The following is a 12,576-nucleotide window of genomic DNA, read 5'->3' on the forward strand; positions in this document are numbered from 1 at the left end:
TGAAATAGTTTTATGCAGTCTCAGCCAGTTCTAAAACTTATTCATACTTAAAAGACTGATCTCAGATTATTACTAAGAAGGAATAGATATGTAAGGAAAAGACAGCCAAATCGCACTACACCATTAATGGAAGAAGCAAAATGAAACTTAAATTTTCTAGTATGGCACATTCATTCAATGTGTGCCAGAACTCCTTTAGCTGGAGCCAAAGAGGATGGGGTTAGGTGGTTACTGAGCTCAGACTGGACAGAATCCACAGTTGGATCAATTAATCTTTTAGACCCAAGTGCTCAGCTTAGAAGAAGACAGAAAAGTAATATTTGAAAATACACCTTGAAACTTTCTCAATTTTTTCCAATTACACCAATAAGGGTTGGGTTAACCAAAGGCACCTTCTCTCATTAGGACTCCAACTCCTCTGTTTAGGATAGAGCTATCAGGACCTTGACTGCCTACTGCCCTGCAAGGACCCTTGCTAACTCACTGAATTTCTATCCTACCTTATAATAGAGAAACATGCAAATTGACCGCACCTCCGCTATGCGAATGATTGGGCCTGCGAGAGGCTGGGGGCGGGACTCCGGGTGACCTATCCGGCCATTGAGAAGACCAAGATGGCGGCGCCCAATCCTCTTAGTTCCGGGGGTCCCAGGCGATCGCCACCCTGGGGGGGCGTGGCTGGGCTGAGCCAGCCGCTTCCCGGGGGTCCCAGGGGGTGATTGCCGCCCTGGGGGGGCGTGGCCGGGCCCAGCCAGGCGCTCCCCGGGGGTCCCGGGGCCGATCGCCACCCTGGGGGGCGTGTGGGGCATGTCTGGGCCCAGCCAGCTGCTCCCGGGGGTCCCTGGGGAGATCGGCATCCCAGGGAGGTGAGGCGGGACTCGCCCAGCTGCTCCCAGGGTCCCTGGGAACATTGCAGGCATGTGGTTGCTGAGACCCAGACCAGGCCTCTGGCCACAGATTCATAGCTTTGCGGAGACCTAGGGCAGGGATCTGCCTCATCTGCAGAGAGACAGAGGTTCTACAGTGCCCCCAAGAGGTGGGTGGGCCCAGCCATGGATCAAGGGGCATGGAAGTACTCCTGGCAGAGGGGCAAGGACCCTCACCCCTGAGGCGGGGGTTGAGGGATGGAGCCACCTCAGTGAAGGGGTGCTGCACTGCAGGGTACTGGACTGACTGACGTGATTCAGAGAAGCTCCCAGTGCTAATGGGCCTCGCTCAGGTGGCCTTCACACTTCAGAGGCAGTGACTACTGTTCCTGCCTTGACCCCAAAGCAAGCTCGCTACACCCTGCCCCATAGCAGAGCATGCCTAGGCAGTGAGTGGGAAGCCTTCCACCTGCTTTGGAGAAGCGGGGGGCAGTAAAGAATGGGGGGAGAGGAAAGAATGTGGAGCATCCGCAATGAAGAGGTGCTTGAGAAAGAGGCTGGGAAACCTGACTGGAAGGTTTGTTCTGTTTGCTGGGCTGCTGCCCCTTAGGAAGCGCAAAGAGCATGGCTCTGAGGGCTTCCTGTGTGCTGAGTCAAGTTCCACAGCCAACTGGAATTGGCCTCAGTTTCCTGGTCTGTAAAATGGATGAAGCGTGTCCCAGTGCCTTCACTGAGCTTTGATGGCCAATTGAGATACTATATAAAGAAAATGAGGGAAGAAAAGGAAGGACAAAAAACACAAAAGACTGAAAGGAACCTGTAAACCCATTGTCACTTAAATAGGGAATATAGTCAGTAGTATTGTAATGATGGTATGATGCCAGGTGGGTACTAGAAATATCGGGGAACACTTTGTAAAGTATATGATTGTCTAACCACTATTCTGTAACTAATAGAAAACCTGAAACCAATACAAAATAATGTTGAATGTAAAGAAATGAAAATTGGAGTGAAATTTTTATAAATTTCAAAGTTTAAATAAAAGCTGTAAAGGAAGGAAGGGGAGAATAAAAAGTGTTTTTCATTTTGCCACTTCATTAAAAAGACAGTTGTCTTTATATGGTGCTTTTATACTTTTCTAAGTCATTATCTCATTTTAATTTCCGGGCAACTTAAAGACAAGATAAGTATTCCCTCCACTATTCAAAGAAAGGAAATCTTGGTGTCTGGTCCTAATGATTCAATCGTCAAGCCCTTATTGTAAAGCAGGGTTAGTAAAATTTTCTGTGCAGGGTCATATCTATACTAATAAAAGCCTTGGGGGTGATCAGGCCAGCAGGGGAGGGTATTTGGGGGCAATCAGGCCTGCAGAGGAGCAGTTAGGGGGCAATCAGGCCAGCAAGGAAGCAGTTAGGGGGCAATCAGGCAGGTAGGTGAGCAGTTAGGAGCCAGCGGTCCCGGATTGTGAGAGCGATGTCCAACTGCAGGATTAGGCCCGATTCCAGGAATCGGGCCTAAACCTGCAGTTGGACACCCCCCAAGGGGTCCCATATTAGAGAGGGTGCAAGCTGGGCTGAGGGACACCCTCCCCAGTGCACGAATTTCGTGCACCGGGCCTCTAGTATAACATAAGCTTCTATATAAAAGATATAAAACAAGCCCTGACCGGTTTGGCTCAGTGGATAGAGTGTTGGCCTGCAGACTGAAGGGTCCCAGGTTCGGTTCCGGTCGGGGGCATGTGCCTTGGTTGTGAGCACGTCCCCAGTGGGGGATGTGCAGGAGGCAGCTGATTGATGTTTCTCTCTCATCGATGTTTCTAACACTCTATCCCTGTCCCTTCCTCTCTGTAAAAAATCAATAAAAATATATATTTTTTAAAAAAATATATAAAACAATAAATTTCTCACTCCACCTTTTCAACACATGGTATACCATCCACAAAAAAGCAGCTCCTCTAACTCCAGAAATCATTCTGCTCTAAACTCCCCACTTTGCAATTTTACTATCCTCTCAGGGATTTTCCATTTCTACTCCTACTTTTACCTCCCTACAAATAACCATGCAAAGAAGACTTCGTGTAAAATACAATAATGATTTTCCAGCCTTCTTTCTCTTTTGACAGAAGAAGCACCTTCAAGGTGCACTAACAGGAGACCCAATAATGGACCGGAAAGCCCTGCAACTAGACAGTAATATTGCCCCTGTCCAGACATTCACCTGATAGTTGCTGAAAACAATGTGCACGTTTCACCAAGATAACAGCTACTCTGCAACTTCCTATTCTCTTAACTTGATAAACATTTTCTATTTTCTCTATAATAACAGAATCTGATTTTGACAAAGTTACTTTAGTGATTTTTGCGAAGCAATTAGTATTTCTGATCACTGGCCATCAATGAACTGAGTAATTATGAGGAAATTTTAATTTTCTTTTTTCCTATACTTTATCTGATTATAAACAAAACCTTTACATTTTCATATAGGAAGAAAACAAAATAACCCTCTGGTATGAACATCTGGGTGGACGGAGGTATGGTTTCCTACAATGGAGAATTCAGTAGGAACTGCAGGTGAAGTAATGAGTTTAACTCTGAGAATACTGAGGCCAGTGGAGGTATTCAATAGATAGCCAAGAATATGAGTCTGAAATTCAGGGGAGAGACTTGGCCTGGACCTATAAGATGGGCAAAAGTAAGCTTACAGTTGTAAGTGAAACAGAGTTTATTCTTATACTGGAGGCCCAGTGCATGAAATTTGTGCATGGGTAGGGTCCCTAGGCTTGGCCGGCGATCAGGGCTGATCTGTGGGGTGACTAGCAGGGCAATCGGGGCCCCAGCTGACACCCGCCTTGGCTGGCCTGGCGCCATCCACTCGCTGGCTCCGCCCCCTGCTGCCGCAGCCACTGGTCGGGGCCTGTGGGCTGGGGGCAGTTCCTGCATTAAGTGTCTGCCCCCTGGTGGTCAGTGCACATCATAGCGACCAGTTGTTCAGCCAGTCATTGCGCTGTTCGGTTGATTTGCATACTAGGGTTTTATTATATAGGATTATTATTTATTGTATTTATTATTATTATTAACCTACTATGCCCACCTCTGTATAAGATGGGAATCGACAGCATATGATGATGATGGTTAAAGCCACAGTTCTGGGGGAAATCATTCAAGGTAAAGATATAGAATAAGCCCTGGCCGGTTTGGCTCAGTGGATAGAGCGTCAGCCTGTGGACTGAAGGGTCCCAGGTTCGATTCTGGTCAAGGGCACATGCCTGGGTCACGGGCTCAATCCCCATTAGGGTGTGTGCAGGAGGCAGCTGATCCATGATTCTCTCTCATCAATTATGTTTCTCTCTCTCTCCCTCCCTCTCCCTTCCTCTCTGAAAGAAATAAAAACATATTTAAAAAAAAGATAGAATATGAAGTAAAGAAGCCCATAAATAACAAAATTTAGGAGATGGGTAGAGAAATATAGCAAAAGATCTGAGCAGAAAAGAGAGTGGCTGGAAAGGCAGAGCTTAAAAACTGCTTTAAAAGCCAGGAAAGAGTAATGTCACAGAAGTCAGTGGAGGAAAAGTTTCAGGTCAGAGGGAGTTGCCACCATATCAAAAGTTGCAGAGAGGTCAATAGACTAAAGAGTGCCTATCTGATCTACAATGAAAAGAACACTAATGGCTTTGGCAATGGTAGTTTCTGAAGAGAGGTAGGGACAGGAGCCAGAATGCAGTGAAGTCTCTAGAATGTGGGAAAGTAAACTACTTTCAGGAGCTTGACTCCAAAGATTAGAGAGTTGTTTTTCAAAATGGGGGAAAATTCAGTACATTTATATACCAAAGAGTTGAGAAAGAAAGGCTGAAGATACACCAACACCTCTGCCCCAACAGCAACAGCTGCCTTCTACTCCACTGAGACCAACACATCTGTCGGCACCAATTTTCTCCACTCCCTGCCCAAAACATAAGAAGTTTGTTGTTTGTTGACTGTCATCACCTTTACTGCTATTCCTCCTATCCCTGAGGAGTGCTGGTCTTCACTCTTGCTCAAGACAAAGCCAATACCTTTGGATCCCATCCTCTCCTATCTCCACAGGAACCTTGCTCTATCAGGTATCCTTGCCTTTTTTCTGTGTTCAGCTTTTCCCTCTCGACTATTTTCCCTTAACATATATAAATAAGTTAAAGTCTATACAATATGGGGGTAAAAAAGTAGAAATTATGAATGGGAAAAGCACACACAAAAACTGCTTGAGTATCCACTATTTCCCAAAATAAAAACTGCTTGAGTTTTCATTACTTGTCCCACTATGGATGTAAAAATACAAGTAAACCATTCATTTATTCATTCAGCAAATATTTATTTGGTGGCCACTATGAGCTAGGAGTTGAATATACACCTGTGAGCAAAATAAAGTTTCCGGTCTTATGAAACTTATTAAAGTGGGGGTGGTATAGACAATAAACACACCAAATACACACATCAAATACACACATGCCAAACACACACATCATAGTAAGTGCTTGGAAGACAGAGCAGGACAGAGAGTAATGGGAGGCATTATTTTGTAAAATAGGCAGGGAAAGCCTCCCTGAGGAAATGACATTTGTGCAGGAACTTCAGTATAGGCACAGCAAGTACCAAGACCCTGCGACAGGAGCATACCTGATGTGTTCAAGAAACAGCAAGTGTGGCTGGAACAGAGTAGAGTGAGTTAGAGAACAAAGATAAGAAATCAGGTCAGAGAGGATACCAGTGCCTCATCATAAGAACTATAATATCATCATAAGTCTTTAGGAAGACACTAATGGGTTTTGAGAGGAGTGTAACAATGTCTGATTTCAGTTTTCAAAGGGTCACTCATGTTGCTGAGTGGATAATTACCATTATAATCCTACCTAATAAAGCCTATCTAATATGCAAATTAACCATCACTCCGTCACAAAAATGTCAGCACCCATAGCCACAAGATGGAAGTGCCCAATCCTCTCAGCCCTGCCAGGAGCGGCCGCTGAGAGCGGGCAGCATGAGCAGTCGCCCTGCCAGAGCCCTCCAGTCCCGTGAGTGGCCTGGTAGAATGCTTGCTTCATCGCCACAGCAAGTACAATAAAAGTTGGCTCCAAAACAGCCTGTTTCTCGGCAATTCTGGGCAAGAGGGGGTTCTGAGAGCTCCTCTGCTGGCTGGTCAGGAAACAGCGCTGACGCCGCTGAGGGAGCCGTGGGGGAGGAGGCGGTAACCGCCACTACGGAGCTAGAGTGGAGGAGGTGGGGGAGCGGAAGCAGAGGAGGCAGGGCTGCCTCTGCTCCCACAGGGGTGGCAGGTGAGCTGCAGTTCAGGAGCCTCTGGGAGTGGCAGCACCAGGCCATCCAGTGCTGCATCCAGTCCCTGAGGCATACCCGCCAGTACCGCAATGCCAACTGCCCGCAGACGTCCTGCTAGAAGATGAGATGGGTTGTGCAGCACATCAAGGGCTGCCAGTGCAAGACCAATGGAGGTTGCGGAGTGTGCAAGCAGTTCATGGCCCTTTGCTGCTACCATGCCAAACACTGCCAAGAAAACACATGCCCCATTCCCTACTACCTCAACATCAAGCAGAAGCTCCGCCAGCAGAAGACACAGCACCGCTGGCAGCATGTGTAGCTCATGTGCCAGCGGATGCCACCATCAACACCCACATCGTGCCTCAGCTGAGTCTGCCTTCCCCTCCTTCAGTACCACCCTGCCCCCAGCCATTGCATCCCAACACACCCTGGACATCACAGCCCCCGACTCTGCCCCAGACCTTGCCTGTGAGCATGTCACTAGCCGGCTTCTCCAACGTGGCCAGAACTCAGCCCCCCACCACAGTTTGCACTGGGAAGCCCACTAACCAGGTGCCAGCCCCACCGCCCCCTGCCCAGGCCCACCTGCAGCAGTGGAGGTGCCCGGCAGATTACACGTGAGGCACAGCAACAGCAGCATCTGTACTGGGTGAGCACCAACAATGGTATGCCCCTGAGGCACAGTGACCCCTGAGAGCCAGATGGCCCCCATGGGCCTGAATGTGACCCAACCAGGTCAGTGGGCCTGTTATCCTGCCCCCCGAGCTCCAGCAGTGGTGGCCGGCACCCATCCCCCAGCAACAGCCAATGTGAGGCATGCCCAGACCCGTGATGCCTATGCAAAACCAACGTACAGCTACCTCAGAACATCCCTCCAGGTGCCCTGCAGGGCCTGCTGCAGACCCTGAAGTCTCCCAGCTCCCCCAGCAGCAGCACATGCTCAACATCCTCAAGTCAAACCCTCAGCTGATGGCAGCTCTCATCAAATAGCACACAGCCAAGTAAGTGGCCAGCCAGGCCGGCCTTCAGCTCTAGCCCAACCTGCTGAATCTGAACGCCATGCAAGCCAGCGGGCCACGACCTGCTGTCCCTCCGCAGCAGCAAGCAATGGGAGGCCTGAACCCCCAGGGCCAGGCCTTGAACATCATGAACCCGGGGCGCAACCCTAGCATGGCGAGTATGAACCACAGTACAGAGAGATGCCACAGAGCAACAGCAGCAGCAGCAGCAGCAGCAACAACATTGCGAGAGACGTGTCCGACTGACGGTTGTGATGGGCGTCGCCTTCCCCTGATCACCGGGATGCCTCTCGCCCCTGAGGGCTCCCAGACTGAGAGGGGGCAGGCTGGGCTAAGGGACCCCCCTCCAGTGCATGAATTTTCATGCACCGGGCCTCTAGCATAGGGTGATAAAGATAATAAAGGGCAATTGGACAAACCAAAAGAGAAACACCTAACAATGAATATGGGTTAGGACAGGCTTTGCAAAAGAAGTGATGCCCGAACAAGAAAAAGTTAGCAAGAAAGGAGGTGGTGGTGGGGGGGGTCTATGCCAAGTAGCTGGCATAGGTGTAGAAAAGCCACAAGAGTTTTTGGTATTTCAATTTCCCAGCACCAAACAGTCCAAAATATTTTATAAAAACATACCTCTTATAATGTCTACCCAAAAAAAAGACCTAGTAAAGTATTTACATGACCTTTATGGAGAAAATTATAAAACTATTGGAAGACATTAAAGGAGCCCTAGCTCGTTTTGCTCAGTGGATAGAGCGTAGGTCCAAGGACTGAAGGGTCCCGGGTTTGGTTCCGGTCAAGGACATGTACCTCGGTTGCAGGCTTGATCCCCAGCCCTGGTCAGGGCACACGCAGGAGGCAATCAATCTATGTGTCTCTCTCATAATGATGTTCTTTTCTCTCTCTGCCTCTCCCCCTCCCTTCCACTCTCTAAAAATTAATGGAAAAAAATATCCTCGAGTAAGGATGAGCAAAAAACAAAAAAGACATTAAAGGAGGCCTATTTTATTGAAAAATTCAACTGGTTGGGAATTCCCAATATTTAAAATGTGGCCCTTGGCCGGGTAGCTCTGTTGGTTAGAGCATTGTCCCAATACATCAAGGTTGTGAGTTCGACCCCTGGTCAGGGCACATACAAGAAACAACCATTGAATGCATAAATAAGTGGAACAACAAATAGATATTTCTGTCTGTCTTCCCCGCTCCTCTCTCTCTAAACTCAATAAATTTAAAAATGTTTTAAGTGTGTATTCTCCCCATTAACCTATGTATATTTCAAATAAAAATCTGAACAAGTATATCAAAAGACATGTACAAAAATTTCATAGGACCATGAATGATAATAGTCCCAAATGAAAACAACCCAAATATCCATCAAAAGTAAAATGAACAAATTACAGTATATTCATAAAATGGATTTATTATAAAGCAATGAAAATAAATTACATATAATTCAACACAAATCACTCCCTAATTTTAGCACAGTTTATAATACAGTGATGCTCAATAAATATTTCCTGAATTAATGAATTTATGGAAGGAGTGAGGAGGGAAAAGTAGAAAAGTAGGAAGACAAATTAAAAAGCAATATAATAACCCAGAACGAAGATGTTGGGTTCACAATGACCACCTAAACTTACTATTTCTCTGTTTTACAAGAAAGAATAAGATTATAAGAAACTTTTAAGAGACCTAAAATAAAATAAGACCCTGGGTCAAATCAGGCAATTCCCTGTCTACTCACCATTCTTCCGCTCACTAAGTGGAGGCAAATTGGGATTCCTGCCAGGGTGGAGGCCAAGGGTCAGCTCGGGCTGCAAGGAGAGCTCCTGCAGTTCATTGGCAACAGCTTCGCTCTGGGGGCTGGGGGCCGCAGACAGGGACACCAGCACTGGTTCATCATCATTTTCGCCAGCCCCTCCTCCGTCCAGCCCATTCACAGCAATGACGGAAGGGGGCAGGCACACTACACTGGAGAAATCCACTTTGGCTTTCGTGATGGCAACCTGGAAATGGAAGGAAAAACAAAAAGCTTAAATGTCACTGTAAAGAGATTATTTTACTGAGAATAAGCTGGATACTAATATTGTAAATTATATTATTAGCAAGCTACCATCATTCTTTAAAACATTTGGTAAAATAAGATAGCAGCATTATTAAATTAACTATACTAACAGAGTGCATGAGATTGAAAGTCTGATACTTTCCTCAACTACATCACTCAGGAGGACAACATACAATTAAAATAAAGGTAGCACGCGCGCACACACACACATACAATGAAACAAAAGGAAATAGTGGCCAAGGAGAAATAGCTGAGATCAGTGTTACCTTCCAATTACTATGGGAAAGTATCCTGAGAAATAACACTTAATGAGTATCCACAAGGTATGAAAGTGTCATTTACTACCAACACAATTTGGGGGAGAAATTTTCTTTAAGAAAACAATTCCCGAGCCATTAGATTCCGTAAAGAAATATAAATATAGAGATGTCTGTTTGATGATGGGTAGTAGCTTACATGAATATTTAATCATAGTACCCAGGAATAGGATAATAAAAACAAAAATAAAAATGGCAACATGGGAAAGGACAAGATCTTTAAAAATGAAAGAGCCTGGCCTGCATGGCTTAGTGGTTGAGTGGCAACCTATGAACCAGGAGGTCATGGTTCGATTCCCAGTCATGGCACATGCCCGAGTTTCGGGCTAGATCCCCAGTATGGGACATGCAGGAGGCAGCCAATCAATGATTCTCTCTCATCACTGATGTTTCTATCTCTCCCTTCCTCTCTGAAATCAATAAAAAAAATGTATTTTTAATGACAAAGTACTTACAACAGGAAAGTATTTTCAACAACATGGGAATTCATGGTTAGGTGGATTAAGAATATATTTATACACCAAATCCTATGCAGTTAAGATTAATTTTTATAAAGCATTTAAAATGCATAAAATATTTTCTAAAGTTAAGTGTCAGAAAAGTAAGATATAAAATGCATACTAATACATAAAAATATTATACAGGTTAAAAAGACTATAAGGAAGTATACCAAAACTCAAAACAGGTTTTGTTTCTTTTTACTTTCTTTAGTTTCCAAATCTTCTCTAAGACACTTATGTGCTCTTGTAATAAACTATATATTGCTTTTATAATGAAAAAGGTATAGTTCTTTAGAAAGGAGGATCTAGGAGTCAGCTCCCTGCAAACTTAGTGAGGACTTTAGTTTGCTCCAGATGGAGAAACCAATACATTAGAAGTCTTAAAATGAAGAAAGGCATTGAAAACTAAAAGACCATCACATTGCCCTTCATGTAAGGCTTTTGTGTGCCCAAACCTGAGTATAGTTCTGGTTGATAAACTGCATAAAATAGAAAATTAATTGGAAAAGGTCCAGATAAGAGCAATTAAGATGGGGGGAAGTGGCATTAAAAAGAATAAAGATAGCCCTAGCTGGTTTGGCTTAGTGGACAGAGCATCAGTCTGCGGACTGAAGGGTCCCAGGTTCGATTCCGGCCAAGGGCACATGCCCAGTGGGGGGCATGCAAGAGACAGCCAATCAATGATGTTTCTATCTCTTTCTCCTTCTCCCTTCCTCTCTGAAATCAATAAAAATATGTATATTTTTTAAAAGAATAAAGATATTAAGAAGAACTCTCTGCTCAATAAAAACCTGGAAGAAGACATAAGTGAGGCAAGTTTAACAGAAAAAAATTTAGGAGCTCAATACTTTAAGAGGAAGTATAGGCAAAATTGGGAAATGGACTTTTTTAAGGGCTTGAACAATTTTAGGAATAAAAAACAACAAATGTCTACTAAGAAAATCCAGAATCTAACCTTCAAAGAATTTTTTTCCATCTTACCTATGACTTACCATCGTTTAAGCCATATCTCTGTGTGTACTGAGAAAAAAACAATTGTTATACATGATTAATCCATTTGGCTCAGTATTCTTTGCCACTGAACCTTTAAGAGCATGTCTGCTTTCCTTAACAGCAGCCTTATAAAACGAAAAAGATTCAATTTTATGATATTCAAAGGATCCCATGAGACCTGAACACCTTAGGGCAGTAGTCCTCAATACCCTTCCACACAGTGATACATATGTGACCATGCACGTGTGCACATGGATGACACACTAACATGTTCATTTTAAAAACAACAAAAACTCTTAAGTGAGCTGTAGAAGAACAGTATCAAAATTTCAGCCCTAAGACATAGGAAAGGTGGCTTCACACACAGTAATAGGTTTTCAATAAACAGTTGTTGATATTCAATGGAATATTATTCAACTATAACAAAGAAGGAAATCCTGCCATTTATGACTACATGGGTGGACCTTGAGGTCATTATGCTAAGTGAAATAAATCTGACAGAGAAAGACAAATACTGCATTATCTCACTTATATATGGAATCTAAAAACAAAAAAACAGCCCCCCGTCCCCCCCTCCCAAAAAAAGAAACAAACCCAACTCAAAGAGATCAGATTTGTAGGTACCAGAGGCAGGGAGTGGGAAAATTGGATAAAGGTGGTCAAAAGGTACAAGCTTCCACTTTATAAGATAAATAAACCCTGTAGAACATTACATCAGGCTGTATGCTATATCTGAAAGTTATTAAGATAGTAAATCCTAAGAGTTCTCATCACACAAAAAAAGTTGTGTTTTTTGTTGTTGCTTTTTTTGGTTTCTATATCAGATTATGGATGTTAACTAAACTTACAGGTGATACAATATGTATGTTAACCCTTTGCACTCGCTTGCTTTTTTCTCGATTACTTTATTCTACTCGAGATTTAATTTTTTAAATACCCCAGATTTTACAAAGCGCGGCAGTAGAATAAAAAACTGGAGTTTCTTTTCATACAAACTTATTTATTTGGATTTTTTTATATTTCAAATTATTGATACATTCAATACAATTCGACATACGAGCTGCTACCGATGCTAACCGTGTCAAGTCACACTCGACATCCGAGTGCAAAAGGTTAAGTCATTATGCTATGTGCCTTATACTTACACACTGCTGTATGTCAATTATATCTCAATATATCTTGGAGGGAAAGTTATTCAATCATGGATAATATGAGTTCATTCCTCTCATTAGAAACTGAGATAGTAACAACTCTAGACAGACCCTGTAGATACTAGTAGCATTTGCACATTAAGGGGCACTCAACAAATACTTGTCTGAACAAAGACAGAAGCAAATGAAGACACATGAAGATAATCTGGGACCCAACACAGGCAGATCTTGAGGAAAATCTGAAGGAATTGGAAAGACTGCATGAAACATACAGAAAGACTTAGAAAAATGTTTAGAAGTCAAGGAAAGGAACCAGTAAACTTCATTCCACTTAAGTACGCTAGTTAAACTGTTGGGCTAGA

General features: G+C 44.0%; 1 protein-coding gene across 1 annotated transcript in view; it reads right to left on the bottom strand.

The window, feature by feature from the left end:
• MRTFA (myocardin related transcription factor A) overlaps positions 1–12,576 on the bottom strand; it is a 182,500-nt gene that overhangs the window by 113,592 nt on the left and 56,332 nt on the right. The window contains exon 4 of the mRNA XM_028149946.2: positions 8,933–9,194. Within this exon, the coding sequence (XP_028005747.2) occupies positions 8,933–9,194 (262 nt within the window). The remainder of the gene's footprint in view (positions 1–8,932; positions 9,195–12,576) is intronic.

The sequence above is a fragment of the Eptesicus fuscus genome, chromosome 7, assembly GCF_027574615.1.
Source record: "Eptesicus fuscus isolate TK198812 chromosome 7, DD_ASM_mEF_20220401, whole genome shotgun sequence".
Taxonomy (NCBI): Eukaryota; Metazoa; Chordata; class Mammalia; order Chiroptera; family Vespertilionidae; genus Eptesicus; species Eptesicus fuscus.